The sequence below is a fragment of the Electrona antarctica genome (genome assembly GCF_951216825.1).
Source record: "Electrona antarctica genome assembly, chromosome: 17".
Classification (NCBI taxonomy): Eukaryota; Metazoa; Chordata; class Actinopteri; order Myctophiformes; family Myctophidae; genus Electrona; species Electrona antarctica.
In genome coordinates this window covers 4,340,022-4,356,048 of record NC_136798.1, presented here as the reverse complement: position 1 = coordinate 4,356,048, position 16,027 = coordinate 4,340,022, and the positions used below count along the sequence as shown (strand labels likewise).

The 16,027-nt window shown below is 45.6% G+C and overlaps 1 protein-coding gene across 2 annotated transcripts in view; it reads right to left on the bottom strand.

Annotated features, from left to right (window-relative positions):
- Nucleotides 1-16,027, bottom strand: part of jag2b (jagged canonical Notch ligand 2b) — a 73,284-nt gene that overhangs the window by 23,655 nt on the left and 33,602 nt on the right. For both annotated transcript variants that reach the window (XM_079525832.1, XM_079525833.1), the window contains exons 4-8: nucleotides 8,982-9,239; nucleotides 8,014-8,074; nucleotides 2,665-2,795; nucleotides 1,144-1,263; nucleotides 298-411 (exon numbers count right to left, since the gene is read on the bottom strand). In XM_079525832.1, coding sequence (XP_079381958.1) covers nucleotides 298-411; nucleotides 1,144-1,263; nucleotides 2,665-2,795; nucleotides 8,014-8,074; nucleotides 8,982-9,239 — 684 coding nt within the window. The remainder of the gene's footprint in view (nucleotides 1-297; nucleotides 412-1,143; nucleotides 1,264-2,664; nucleotides 2,796-8,013; nucleotides 8,075-8,981; nucleotides 9,240-16,027) is intronic.

Genomic DNA, 16,027 nt, shown 5'->3' with positions numbered 1-16,027 from the left:
TATTAGCAATAGTAAATAGAATTAGTGAATAGAACTGAACTCGGGTATAATGTAAATCAGGTAAGAGTACACTCAACAGTACACTCAACAGGGAAAGAAAAACAAACTAAAGTCAGAAGGAAACCTGGAAAGCTACAACTGGAGAGGAAGGGATACGATAGCAAAGGTCAACATGCAACACAATCCATACTGAGAGCAAAGAGGGGAAGAGAGGTGAGCAGTGGGGCAAGGGGTAGTGGGGCAGTAGGGCAAGGGGTAGGGGCAGTGGGGTAGGGGCAGTGGGGCAAGGGCTCTCACCGCTGGCACAGGTCGGGCCCTCCCAGCCAGGGGGACACTGGCACTCGAAGCCTGTGGTAACCTCATGGCACGTACCGCCGTTGGCACAGGGGTTGGACGCGCAGGCGTGCTCCGCTAGCAAGGAAACGGAAAGGATAGAATTTAAAAGATTATTATAAAGAAAGAGATACATTTTGACATCTTACTGTAAAATAAGAAAAACAATAAAGTGTTATAGGCGTTACCGTTTTAGGGCAAACAATTTCCACATTTCTTCCCAAGAATAACGACATTTCAGAAGGTCATCGGGGTACAATACTAGCCATGGTGAAACTAGCCTGGGGTCCACCTATGCTTTCTATGGCATAGGCAGCTCCCGGCAGGATCCGCCGGGAGAATCTAGACACAGCTGTGTGACATAAGACTAATTAATTAGAGCGAGAGAGAGGAGTGTGTGTGTGTACGGGTGTGCGTCAATTTAACAAAGGTGCAGACGATCAGAAATCAGCAGAGAGTGATCGACGTTTGCTCTACTCTATGCCGAATTGAAGTGGACTCGGTCCCAGACTTTAAAAACGTCTGGGTTTCCGAGGCTATGGAGAAACATGCACGGCATGTGGTCTTCTGTAGTTTTAACATGCACGGCCTGTGGTGTTCTGTAGTTTTAACATGCAGGTCATGTGGTGTTCTGTAGTTTTAACATGCACGGCCTGTGGTGTTCTGTAGTTTTAACATGCACGGCCTGTGGTGTTCTGTAGTTTTAACATGCACGGCCTGTGGTGTTCTGTAGTTTTAACATGCACGGCCTGTGGTGTTCTGTAGTTTTAACATGCACGGCAGGTGGTGTTCGGTAGTGTTGCTCCTCACCTATCTGGCAGGTCTTGCCAGAGTATCCCTGTGGACAGGCGCACTGGTACTCGTCTGGCTCCGTGTTCATGCAGGTGCCTCCGTTGACACAGGGATGGTGGCGGCCACAGTAGTTGAGATCTGCAGCAGACACATTTCAGCAGTTAACTCATATAACCCTTAGCAGTTACTCACAATCTCTGAGGTTGGTCAACTGGCAGCAAGGTTAAGGTAACTGACCTTGGTGCCAAATGGCAAGTAGCTAAGGCACGTTACAACCAGTACCAAAACATGAATTACAAATATCCTGCTAACAGACAGACACAGATGGACATTACCGTAAGTTACCAATTTACCATAATAGAACGACTTTTCAATTTCCTAACCTCCTCTAAAGATAGCCATGGAGGATTAGCCAAAAAGAGAGCAATACAGTGATTTTAGCTACAGTTTCATCCAGTGATCACATATCCATAATAAAAGCCGACAATCTGATAAACCATGTCGCCCCAGCATTATTCTTTAATGGAATATCAATATAGGATGAGCAAAGATTTAAAAGAGAGAAGGCAATTATAATGAAACATCAATATTGCATAAGCCAAGATTAAAAAGAGACGAGACGATAATTTCTGGAAGGATATTAATGTGCGCAATGAACTAAACTGTGCCCTACTTGATCCTTGAGCATCATCCATCCGCAGACTGCTTAAAAAGGCTAGGCGAGTTAGCCCTAAAGGCTGGTAAATAAATGAGCAGGGATCTGTCTCCACCAGGGATCCGAGGACCCATTCTCATCCCCCAAAAAGCCCTCCGTGACGAAGGGACACGGGCAGATCGAGTGTCCCTCCTGCCGCTCGGATCACACGGGCAGAAAAAGGCCGTATCCAGTCACCAATCCCCACCACAGACACAGAGGACAGTCAATCAGGGAAGTGATTCAAAACCAGATTTGTAAAACGACTGCCATAGACGGAGATCACCGTCTTTTCATGTTTTATATATTGATTCAGTTTGAGATCGCGCTGCTATACTACCGTCTATCAGCGTCTCCGTGTCTAGGAGAGAAACCGGAAGTGGTTGGTCCGTCAATAAAAAGGTTCCCCACTCGTTGACTCGATAGCGAAATCTTAACACCCTTTTATCTCCCGATTCTAATGCCAGATTACGATTCTAATCAAAACAAGCTTTATTTACGGCCGATTCCAGTCACGTCGTTGGTCACGGTTAAAAACAGATCATGCCTCCGGTGGTCCGCGATAGGATTGCTTATCCGTGAGCTAACTTCAGAGACTGAAACAATCGTGGCAGTCAAAGTGTTTTAACAAATAAAAATGTCAGAAAATGCTTTTATTCCATTTTTCAATACATTTTCTATTCTAAATTGAATAGAAATTTTTGAAATGTTTCTAGGAGTAACTACTTGTGAGACTGTACTGGAAAAAGAATATTTGTTAACTGAATGTTCCGACTTGTAGATTAATTGAAATTTGATAAACAAAATGAAAAGCTAGGTGCATGTGAAAGTGAGATTCTCCATACCTTTATCACAGAGCAGACCTCCCCAATTCCTCTCACAGCTGCACTGCCAGGGCACCACACAGGTTCCGTGGACACAGCCGGGGTAGGGCACGCAGTCATCGCAGAACTGACCATGCCAGCCATAGTTACACCTGTCCAAGAACAACATGACCACTGGTTAACATCACCTCCCATCACGAAGAACTGACCATGCCAGCCATAGTTACACCTGTCCAAGAACAACATGACCACTGGTTAACATCACCTCCCATCAGAAAGAACTGTGAAGAGGCATTTAAGAATTGACTGTTTTGTAGGGGCTTTTTTTTTTTTTTTATGATGCCAGGAAGAAATAAAGGGACAAAGTAAAACATGAATGAAATGGTGACAGCAGGATGTCATCCGCTGGCCGGATGGAGAGTGCCAGAACAGCTAAAAGCCACTATATATCAGCAGGTCGTTCTGACATGGAATCATGTCTACAGCAGTGGTTCCCAAAGTGGGGTCACAGTGACCCTTAATCATATTCCATCATTCAAGGGCCTTTGGATAGAAATGAAACAGACTCCATTGCAGTCACTTTCAGTTAGAGTGCTAGTGTCTGTGACTGTGACCAGCTGATGGTCGTCGTATGTTTCTGCACTGTCAAATAGGTCTACATCTATTCTAAGATCTTATTGTGACTTTGATTGAAACGTTTTAATACAAATAGTTCCAATGCATCATTCTAAATGTAAGGTTGCAAATATGCTCATCGGTGTTGCGAGGATGAGGGGGTACCTGGAAGAAAATCTTCCCGCCTAAGGGGTACCTGGGCCAAAAAGGTTTGGGAACCCCTGGTCTACAGTAAACTGACCAGTGCAACAGGCAATTAACCCATTTTGACCTGAGATCAGATTCTGAAAAGGCTATGTTTCTATGTCAGTCGTTCTTTGATTTTTCAAAAATAGCAGACCTATACAAGCTCATAGCGCGCCACTCGGTGGCGTGCTATGAGCTTGTAGATCTGCTATTTTTCAATAGCTAAAGCATAACATAATACTAACACCAAAAGGGGTTCCCGCCCAAAATGGGATGATAAACATAAGGTAAAGCCCACTCCCCGTCACCTCAGTCACATGCTCTGCAAACATTTCATCCGAGTAAATAAGTGCAACTCAGTTGCTGTACAGTACACTATAGTACCAATTGTTGTTTGCGCTCTTGCCGTGTCTGCACTCCAACTATATCACGCTCTGCTGCTCTAATGTACTGTACTGCTGCACACTCTCCCAGGGGCTAGAACCTGCAAAACGCTTGTTGCCAATCTGTGTGCATAGCAGTAGAATACTGTACATAGAGAATTAGAGATACATATTATAATGTCTGGCCACACCAAGCACTTTAGCTATAAGGGAATTGCTTTAAAAGAAGAATAAACTGGCCCAGGCGGTGGCGTAACCGTCTGGGCACCCGACTGGTGGTCCAGTCGCAGTGTGCCGCGGGTTCGACTCCCGAGCCCGACACGGCCTTTGCTGCATGTCTTCCCCCATCTCTCTCCCGTTTCCTGTCAGCCTACTGTCTGTCCCTTCAAAAAACCAATAAAAGGCGTAAGCCGCAAAAAAATATCTTTAAAAAAAAAAATGTGCCATTCACAACTATAACGACTATAGTGATCTGTGTGGATTGCCTTTTCATGACTGAGCTCCACTGGAAAAGGTAATAATTGCGACCATTGGTCGCAATTATTACAAGACCGAAAATTAAGGCCCGGCTCTACCTGGGCCCTCATCAAACCCTGTACACTCAAGACACTGCCCCCGCTGCCACCCTTAGATCTCCATATATGGAGCTGACCTGATCTGACATTCCATATGACCTCATCAAACCCTGTACACTCAAAACACGCTCCATATATGGCCAGACCTCATCATGCCAATGCCAAAGCGCCAGCACTCGCCCAGCAGTCTGCTGTCACCCAGGCAGATGCATGCACGCTTCTCGCCCTCAGAGCGTCTTACTGTTAATAATAATAAATAATAATAAGTCAGTATAATAAAAAAATAAAATAAAATATTTCAAAGTGAAACAAAACTCCACAAATCTACCCTACCCTCCACTCCACCCATCCGTCTGCAGTCATCCATGAATATCCATGTGCATCCATCCATCCATCCATCCATCCATCCATCCATCCATCCATCCCAAGGCCTTGTGCAAACTAATCTTAGTCAAGAGTGACATTCCAGGGCATGAGGGGTTAAGAATACTTCCAGTGGCTCCCGTGTGTAGTGGGGGGCGGTGGGGGGTGGCAGGGTGGCATGCCGGTTCCGACAGCGTTATGTGGCTAGGACCACTGTGGCAGTATTTGTGTGTGCGTGTGTGTGTGTGTGTGTGTGTGTGTACATGACAGCACTCTTGGTATTCAAAGGCTGTGCTGGTGTTGTCGGACCAGCTGTCTTGTCAATTGGCTATTTTGAGCCTGTGCTCTCTCTCTCTCTCTCGGAGACGGCACCGCCAGGCATGACGGGTGGCCCGACAGACAGCACTACTACCTCGTTCTCCAAGAGACGAGGCCTTCAAAACCATCCGTGCAAATTCTGTTAGCTGCGGGAATGAGGGGTGCAGGGGGGGGGGGGGGGGGGGGGGGGTCGGGACATATTTGACATACCCTTCCCACCATAGGCTATATGATTAGCTCGGAACAGCTTGATGTGGACGTTAAGCAAAGCATCATCGCCGCATTTATTACCCGCTTGGCTAGAGGGTCGTTTTTGGGATGTCCTGATCACGTTTCCTTTGCTCCTGATCCTATTCATATCATTTGATTTTGAATATCTGCAGATACCGATTTTTCCAGATCCCATATTTATATTTTTTATAGAACACACTAAATCACAGACATTATCCAGTCTAATATGATATGGATATAATATTGATACTATGGATGTCCCGATCACGTTTTTTTGCTCCCGATCCGATTCCGATCATTAGAAAAGGACGTGTTCGGCCCTGATTTCTGATCACATGATCGTATCGGGAAAACCCTAGTAGAAATTAGTGATTTTAAAACCATGTTCACGCTTGCTGCCCAAATTGTTTTATTTTATTTTGCCGTATCCAGATTGGAACTAGATTAGTTTTAATCAAGTCTGAACAGCAAAAAGCCACGGAAACTGATCTTGGCAAATCAGAATTCGAATGCCAATTGTTTTAAATGAGATTCAAAAAAGTGTAACCAAAGCCTCATTTACATGTGACATCATCATGTGACCTCATTTACATGTGACATGTCACGGCGAGAGCTCTTAATTGCTCCCTTTGAACTTCACAGGGGTCGTGCACCGAGTTGATTGATTGGGCCATTAAAGGTGTCAAACTGTGTGCACTCTGTGCTCGTTAGTGCTCCATCTAATCAATTAATACATGGGTTCTCAAACTTTTTTTATACCACAACTCCATTTTATTGACCATATGCACACCGCGGCCATCTTGCCAAACCCATTCTGGGCGGGAACCCCTTTTGGTGTTAGCATTATGTTATGCTTTAGCTATTGAAAAATAGCAGATCTACAAGCTCGTAGCGCGCCACCGAGTGGCGCGCTACGAGCTTGTAGGTCTGCTATTTTTGAAAAATCGAAGAACGACTGACATAGAAACATGGCTTTTTCAGAAAACGGTCAGGATGTAGAAGACATTTTTAGAATCTGATCTCAGGTCAAAATGGGTTAAGTTAATTGCAGGGTGGCAACTAGCTGCAATCTCCCATTGACAGCCCATACATCCAAAGGGAAAAGTCCTATCTGATTGTATTAAACGACATCAAACTCACCAACATTGCAGCTGTATGAAAAACTTGAATTATCCTCTTTCTAGCTGCAAAGTGTTTGTTTTATTTTAAAAAAATCCATGTTTTGAGCTACTTCCTGAGGATGAGGCTGACAACTCCTAAGGACTAAAGCTGCTTCGGACTGTCCCAGGAGCACAGTGTGTGTGTGTGTGTGTGTGTGTGTGTGTGTCTTAGCCATTCCTTGATGGGTGGTGGGGGCGTTGATGAAGAGGTGCATCATATCCCATATATGGCCATATATTTAACAATCACTTTAACCATCTGTTGTCATTTCCTTCTTAGCGTAGATGTACATCACACTGGGATATTCATTTAGATGTACATCACACTGGGATATTCATTTAGATGTACATCACACTGGGATATTCATTTAGATGTACATCACACTGGGATATTCATTTAGATGTACATCACACTGGGATATTCATTTAGATGTACATCACACTGGGATATTCATTTAGATGTACATCACACTGGGATATTCATTTAGTTGTACATCACACTGGGATATTCATTTAGATGTACATCACACTGGGATATTCATTTAGATGTACATCACACTGGGATATTCATTTAGATGTACATCACACTGGGATATACATTTAGATGTACATCACACTGGGATATTCATTTAGATGTACATCACACTGGGATATTCATTTAGATGTACATCACACTGGGATATTCATTTAGATGTACATCACACTGGGATATTCATTTAGTTGTACATCACACTGGGATATTCATTTAGATGTACATCACACTGGGATATTCATTTAGATGTACATCACACTGGGATATTCATTTAGATGTACATCACACTGGGATATACATTTAGATGTACATCACACTGGGATATTCATTTAGATGTACATCACACTGGGATATTCATTTAGATGTACATCACACTGGGATATTCATTTAGATGTACATCACACTGGGATATTCATTTAGATGTACATCACACTGGGATATTCATTTCCGTTCCAATGTGCTGCCATTCAAAAGGAGGGGGGGGGGGGGGGGACTGCAATGCGGAATGTTGTGAGACGGGGGGGATGGGAAGGGGATGGGGAAGGGGGACGTGACGATTCCCTGCACGTCGTTTTTGGTGGTGAAATTTACACACTGAGACCTCCCTTCTGTCTGGCCCAGGCACAGCATGTGCTGGGATGAGATGCTTGGTGTTCTGGATGGGAGGATTTTTCGGTGGGTATAAATATGAGCAGGCATTGCCTTTTTCTTCTGAAGTGTCACGGAGGAGGAGGGTGCCCCTTTTGGCACCCGGTGCCCCTTGTTAACTCGCAATCATTCAGCACTTCACTTCACTTGGTTCTACATTTCAAACTAGTATTACTGTTAAGTACTATGCACTTAAAAAAGGACTCCAGCTCTTTCATTGTCATGAAACCCAAGTACAATTAAGTTGGAATGTGGGAAAGAATACAAATGCAAATATAAAATTTCTCGGAACATCTCAAAAGCTTGCTTAAGATGAATAGGATTCAAAGTTAAAGAACAAAACTTTAAAGTGATCTTACTTGCATTCCCCTGGGACAGAGCATCCTCCATGCAACAGGTTACAGCCTTGCTTGCATATTGCTGTGAGAGAGAGAGAGAGAGAGAGAGAGAGAGAGAGAGAGAGACAGAGACAGAGAGACAGAGAGAGAGATTACATTTCTCCCCATACAATTACTTCTCACCCTCATAAAAGACAGAGGGCGAATGCAGCAGAGGAGAGGTTACGAGGTGGTGGTGGTGGTGGTTGTAGGGGGTGCAAGAGGAGGAGAAGCTTGTTTGTTTGCTATAACTAACAAGTGTAACAAGACGTGAGAATTGATGGCCCCCCGCCTGTGACAGCAGGGGGGGCCTGGGGGGTGGGACAACTTTATGGCCAGCGTGTACAACATGACCCACCCCTCCTAAAAACAACCCCGGCTCTCTGCACTCTGCTCCTCTGCTCACCCCCAGCTCCTCTAAGGTCTGCACTCTGCTCCTCTGCTCACCCCCAGCTCCTCTAAGGTCAGCCCAGGCTCTCTGCACTCTGCTCCTCTGCTCACCCCCAGCTCCTCTAAGGTCAGCCAGCATGATTTATGAAAGGCCATCGCTCCATCCCCCCATCCCACCCACAACCCTGCACTCACTAGCTGTCCCACAGACAGACAGACAGACAGACAGACAGACAGACACAGACATTTGAAGTCCCCAATTTAACTAATTGTATTGTGTTCTAAAAGGGATTTGAAAATGGGTCATGTAATATCAAGTGTACTCAATGGCTAAATGTTGACAATAATAATGGAACGTAGGGGCAAAATTAAATGGTAGATATTCTACATCATTCATTTAAGTCAATAAGCATCCTACTCCACGTAGAGTGAGGTAGAATGTAATGACTAACAAATAAGGTCCGCTTTAGCAGAGTCAATTAATTCAATGACACTCGACATTCAATCACTATACGTACTGTAGCTCCAAACCCCAACATTATCCAACTAAACTAGCTTACCTGTTGTGCAGTCGTGGCCCATCCATCCCTCCAGACACACCCGGTTGCCAGACTGCTCGCAGCGGTAGTGCCCAAAGTAGTCGTCCCGAGGCACACACAGCTTGTTGCACTTGTTGCCGTAATAGTTCTCGTTGCATCGGACGCGGATGCGGTAGATGAGCCGCGCCACCGGCCCGTCGTGGGGGATGGTCTGCCAGTGGTCTCCAGGATTGATCATACCCGTGTGGATGCTGCGTTCAATCAACAGCTCCCCATCGTCTGGAAAAAAGGGCGGGAAAAGTACAAGACTATTACTGTTAATATCTGCCAATGTACCCGTTATGATTCGTGCCATCTACAGCTAAGTACAATTTACAATTTAGGCATTTAGCAGACGCTCTTAATCCAGAGCGACTTACATTAAGCAATAACAAAAGCATGGCATACATCACATATATAAAAAGTAGTTATCATGAATCATGCGTAGACTAAGAACGTAACAGTGGAGTATCTATGTAAACTATACATACTATACTATATAATATATTATACATGTGTACTATAAAGTGCTATGACTACATAAAGTGCAATTCTAGAGCTGTCTACGTAACAAGCTATAAGTCTGTTTAAAATACTATCTAAGTCTACATAATGTCTAAGTCTAAGTAAGTCTGTGTACTGAACTTGAGATACAGTGTACTTCATAAGTTACAGTTCAGCTTGCGTTGTGCTCGATAGCGAGATGTTTCTGTCTGCATTTTACTTTCTAGATATGTGAGGCATCCTGGTAGGTGGCACCCATAAGGTCCGCCTGGCATGCCGACAGTAAGGCTAGCCTTGTACATCCTGGTAGGTGGCATCCATAAGGTCCGCCTGGCATGCCGACAGTAAGGCTAGCCTTGTACATCCTGGTAGGTGGCACCCATAAGGTCTGCCTGGCATGCCGACAGTAAGGCTAGCCTTGTACATCCTGGTAGGTGGCATCCGTAAGGTCCGCCTGGCATGCCGACAGTAAGGCTAGCCCTGTACATCCTGGTAGGTGGCATCCATAAGGTCCGCCTGGCATGCCGACAGTAAGGCTAGCCTTGTACATCCTGGTAGGTGGCACCCATAAGGTCTGCCTGGCATGCCGACAGTAAGGCTAGCCTTGTACATCCTGGTAGGTGGCATCCGTAAGGTCCGCCTGGCATGCCGACAGTAAGGCTAGCCCTGTACATCCTGGTAGGTGGCATCCATAAGGTCCGCCTGGCATGCCGACAGTAAGGCTAGCCCTGTACATCCTGGTAGGTGGCATCCGTAAGGTCCGCCTGGCATGCCGACAGTAAGGCTAGCCTTGTACATCCTGGTAGGTGGCATCCGTAAGGTCCGCCTGGCATGCCGACAGTAAGGCTAGCCTTGTACATCCTGGTAGGTGGCATCCATAAGGTCCGCCTGGCATGCCGACAGTAAGGCTAGCCTTGTACATCCTGGTAGGTGGCATCCGTAAGGTCCGCCTGGCATGCCGACAGTAAGGCTAGCCTTGTACATCCTGGTAGGTGGCATCCATAAGGTCCGCCTGGCATGCCGACAGTAAGGCTAGCCTTGTACATCCTGGTAGGTGGCATCCGTAAGGTCCGCCTGGCATGCCGACAGTAAGGCTAGCCTTGTACATCCTGGTAGGTGGCACCCATAAGGTCCGCCTGGCATGCCGACAGTAAGGCTAGCCTTGTACATCCTGGTAGGTGGCACCCATAAGGTCCGCCTGGCATGCCGACAGTAAGGCTAGCCTTGTACATCCTGGTAGGTGGCACCCATAAGGTCCGCCTGGCATGCCGACAGTAAGGCTAGCCTTGTACATCCTGGTAGGTGGCATCCATAAGGTCCGCCTGGCATGCCGACAGTAAGGCTAGCCTTGTACATCCTGGTAGGTGGCATCCGTAAGGTCCGCCTGGCATGCCGACAGTAAGGCTAGCCTTGTACATCCTGGTAGGTGGCATCCATAAGGTCCGCCTGGCATGCCGACAGTAAGGCTAGCCTTGTACATCCTGGTAGGTGGCACCCATAAGGTACGCCTGGCATGCCGACAGTAAGGCTAGCCTTGTACATCCTGGTAGGTGGCATCCATAAGGTACGCCTGGCATGCCGACAGTAAGGCTAGCCTTGTACATCCTGGTAGGTGGCATCCATAAGGTCCGCCTGGCATGCCGACAGTAAGGCTAGCCTTGTACATCCTGGTAGGTGGCATCCGTAAGGTCCGCCTGGCATGCCGACAGTAAGGCTAGCCTTGTACATCCTGGTAGGTGGCATCCATAAGGTCCGCCTGGCATGCCGACAGTAAGGCTAGCCTTGTACATGGTGAGGTCAACCTTGCACATCAGCATGCCACGTTCCTCTGTCGCGCATCTTCATATCTTACCGTCTCGTTTCTATGTTCCAGCACTATAAATATTCCCTGTCTGTCTAATAAACGTTGTGAATCTATGGTGGTGCGATACTGCCTCTGCGTCTCATCATTGGTTCTCCCGAACAACAATACCCACCAACCTCTAAAACACACACACAAGCCCAAGTCTGAGAACGCTGTCCAACAAAAAGACCACCATGAATACAAACTGAGGGGGATGATGAGATGAGGTATACTTTGAGGCCTTCCAGGCAGCAGATCAGGCCACGGTCCCATAGTGTAAAGCAAGCGTTTACCGTGGTACCTTGCAACCCTTCCCGACTAAACTAAATGCTGCACTGCATCAAGCCAAATACCCAATGGCCTTTTGACATTAAAAATCACCCCCGTGTGAAGTGAGGGGCGCTCTTATTATTATTATACATCATGTCATGAACAACTGAATTTATGTAATTGGTTCGCCGATTTGCTCGGCTACATACGACGTAAATTTTCCCTTCATTGTCAATGCCATTCAATGTTTGTGTTGCCACAAATTCACGTCATACTTGGCAGACATTTGTCCAAATTTCTCCTTTCATTGTCAAAGGCAAAATATGAGACATGTGTGGACAAAAGCTGTATAATAGGAGAGGCTAGCGCCCCTCAAACATCAGACTTGTGTGAAGTGAGGGGCTCTCACTGTGGCTGCCTGCCACATGACATCACAGGGGCATGCTGAAAATGTGGGGCATGCTGTGGTGCAATGACAGACTAATAAAAAAAACTGCCCTTTTTATTATACCAAAAGTCCTTCCTTGCGGCTTCTTTCAGCTACCAGTTTAATTTCCATCACCAGGATGTGGTACATCACAATTATGTCTGTACATTTCAGTTGCATAATCTTAGTTACAATACAATATATTTTAATTAAAAGAAGTTGGGGAAAGAGGAACTGGGCTCTAAAACAGCAGCTGTTTTCTTATCAGCCTTGGCAGTCACTGGTCGTGCTGTCATCAAGCACCTAATTGAAGGCGTGTGCAGCTAGCTACGGATATCTGATACGTTGTGGTTAAAAGTAGGCTTCATAAGCGTGATGCATTTCGGACAAGGAGAACCCTGTAAGCATTAAGCCCCTCCTAATGTCCAGCTTTGAGGGTTTGTGTAAACGCAAACGTTGTCAACACAAACATTTAATGCTATTGACAATGTATGGCCAGTTGTGTGTTTGTGCAGTGTTTGACGACGAAGGTGAGGACGCAATTTGTGATTGGCCGGAATGAGATGATGTATGATGATAAGAGCGCCGCTCACTTCACACGACCGACGCACGCACGCACGCACGCACGCACACGCACACGCACACGCACACGCACACGCACACGCACACGCACACACACACACACACACACACACACACACACACACACACACACACACACACACACACACACACACACACACACACACACACACACATTACATTGAAATTTGAAAACCTATTTACATCACTTGAGAAAGGAAAAGATAATACAATAGATTCAAGGGCATCATCAAAATGTACGTGCATATAATCTTGGTATAGTGTATATACCAGCAGCATGTATCTTTTCCCCAGTAGCTGCTACGGTGCTACCTACTGGGGGAAAGAAATGCTGCTGCTGTAGCAGTGATGCAAACTAGCCTGCATCCTTAAGACTCACTAAAATGAGAAAGGACACAATCATGTCACCCTGCGGGGGTCCTGGGATGCAATACTGTACTCTCCAACATCGTTGAAGTAGGACTCATAAAATGTCCCTGTGACTCATCTAAAAGACCACCCCTGGGTCCCGAGACCCATTACATTGAAAACCTATTTACATCACTGCTGGAAATACATTTTTCATGCAGATTCTACCTGCCGTGCTTTCACCCGAGGTGGTGTGAACTACACGCTTCTTTTACCTTTCCTGTTGCACAAACTGGTCTATTGAACTGCACTTTAAGAACACTGTATACCTTTTTAATATGATGCTAATGTTTAGTATTGCTAGGGTTCATGTGGTTAAGCCTCTCTGTGGCAGCAGTGCTGCTTGGTTTCTATGGGGCAGGACGCACGCAGGTAGCTACCGTCTAGCCTCCCTCGCACATTAGGCATTCAGGTTCTCCTCGTGGGGCTAACGGTCAACGCCAGCCTCCACAAAGAAAGCAATCTTTATCACAGTGGGATCAGAGCCGGCAAACAATCTCTGTGGAAATGGGGGGCCCCGCGATTTCCTTTGCCCTGGACGCTTTTGGGCTTGCAATGCGCCGTGCGCGCCCCAACACACACACACACAAGCGTACCACGCACCTTCCTCTGGCGAGCACCGACACAATGTCAGACAGAATTAAGCAACAATAACAGAAATAACTCCCGGCAGTTTCCAGATAGAGAACAATGGGCTCCGGGCCCGAGGCGGGCCCTGCTGCCGTGGTGTCTAAACACGGAGTCCGGCCGTACAGTCCTCCCCACTTCCTGCTCGATAAACACAAGGCAAACAGCCGGCTGGTTTTCCTGAGGACATGGGGGGGCCATACTGGAGGACATGACGCTGGGGGGGCCCATACTGGAGGACATGACGCTGGAAGGGAGGGAATTGCACTGAAACACTAATAACTGCTTGTGAATGCTGAGACACGGAGCTGACAGTTGGGACTATAACATGTTGTTCTTCTGTATGGTGTGTGTCGACTGCGGAACGAGCCGAACGGCTTCTTTAGTTATTATTGACATCGTGTTTCGGTCAAGGACCTTCTTCAGACATGCCTGCAGAATAAGGTCCTTGACATACATGTTGCCGTCACATTTATTCTGTATTGAGAAAGTGAAGACAGTGTAGGGCATTTTTTTTCTTTAATTTGATTAGGACATGGGAACAAATACTAGTTTTTTGCAATCGCAGCTCACAGATTACTGAGGTTATGGCCCATATTATATTTAAGAAAAAAATATATTTAAAAAAGTACGGTACAAGAAACTGTTATATTTATATCTAACTTTTTGATAGTTATACAATAGTTATACAATAAACTGATTTTGTATGTTTCAAAAATAGAAGCTCTACAAGCTCACAGGGTGTTGCGCAAATGTAGATCTGCCATTTCTAAATCGGGACAGATCGGCCAAACCGATATCGACCCTAACAAAACAGAAAAAGTGAAGAGTGTGTATGGAGAATGACTGACTCACTCACATAACACATTCAAATTCAGCCAATCTCATTTGTTTATCCAAACCTTGGGAGGTAACAATTAAATACAGCTCTGCCTTTGAGATAAAACCTTTTAAGTCCTATATTTAATGTCCTAAATACCACCTAGAGCCCACAGATCACCCTCTAAACAGTCAAATCCAGAGTGATAATTTAATTTAACTCCGAGGGTGTACAAATGGACCGTTTGTACACTCAGAGTTAAATTAACACCCACTAAACATACAGGGTTTTACGGTGTAGTGATGAGCGAGGGGGTTAACCTCCAGCCCTGTGTCAAGCCTCGTTTCACTGTCTGCCAACAACGCTGACAACTGTTTCAGACTGGAATTGTTTGAATAGCTGCTCTCCATCCATGTTAACATAATAGTCACAGTTGTTGTCACTTAATGATGTAACGCTTTGAGCAGATTTGCTAATTAATGACGGACTACTTGATTCACACTGGTAACGTGCTGTGACAAGAACACATTTATTTGCATAACACTTTTCTATTAAAACCGTTTACACACTACACGGCAAATGAGAACATTTTATTAGTAAAATAACATTAACATAATATTATCAGTGTATTAGCACAGGGGTTCTCCACCTGGAAGTCGCGACCCTTCAGGGTTTTTTTTGTGCTACTGAATAGCTGGAAAATGGAAATTAAGAGTTTACATTACACATAGTACATGCATAAACTTTCCTTAATGATTATATCTGGTTTCATTATTTATATCTGGTTTCATTATTTATGTTGTATTTTCTCTATTATCAGTGGTGTCATGGTGATATTTATTTCGGTACCACGGAACGTCACGCTCACGCACGTGCGTGCGTGCGTGCATGTGCGCATCGCATCTCGGCATGCACACGGAACAGCTGCATAGCCGCTAAGCCTATTGTTAAATAGTGTATGAGAGTTTTAGACACACAAACAAAACACAAAAGTAGACTTAAAAAAATAGTCAAACATCTTTACTGCACACTAGCGAAACTAAAAGGTTTGCTTTGGACGAATGAATCTGTTCTTTGATGGAGAAGGAGGAGGCATTCTCCTTGTGTGCAGAACACCTCACAGCAGCAGTAGCCTACTGGAGCCACAGCCTACTGCTGCAAGTGTAGGCTACGTGCGCTCAGGTATAAGCAGTTAAAGCTGTGCAAAGTAGTAGCCATTTGAATTCGGCACGGTAATTGACACGGTTAATAGTAAACCTAGACCACTGGGTACTTGGTGCGTCTTGGTGACATGGCCAGAGCATTTCCGGGGGTCCCTAGTCAAAAACGTTGAGAACCCCTGTATTAGCACACACTGTAAAAGAAGTGCACATGGAAAGATACCTTTTGTTCTTCCATGTTGCCACCCAAAAGCAAGCAAGCGGTAGATCTTGACATTTGAATTAACTGGGGTGACAGTGGCTCAGGATGTAGAGCGGCAGATTGGGAATCAGAAGGCTCGATCCGTTAGTGTGGAAGTGGACTTG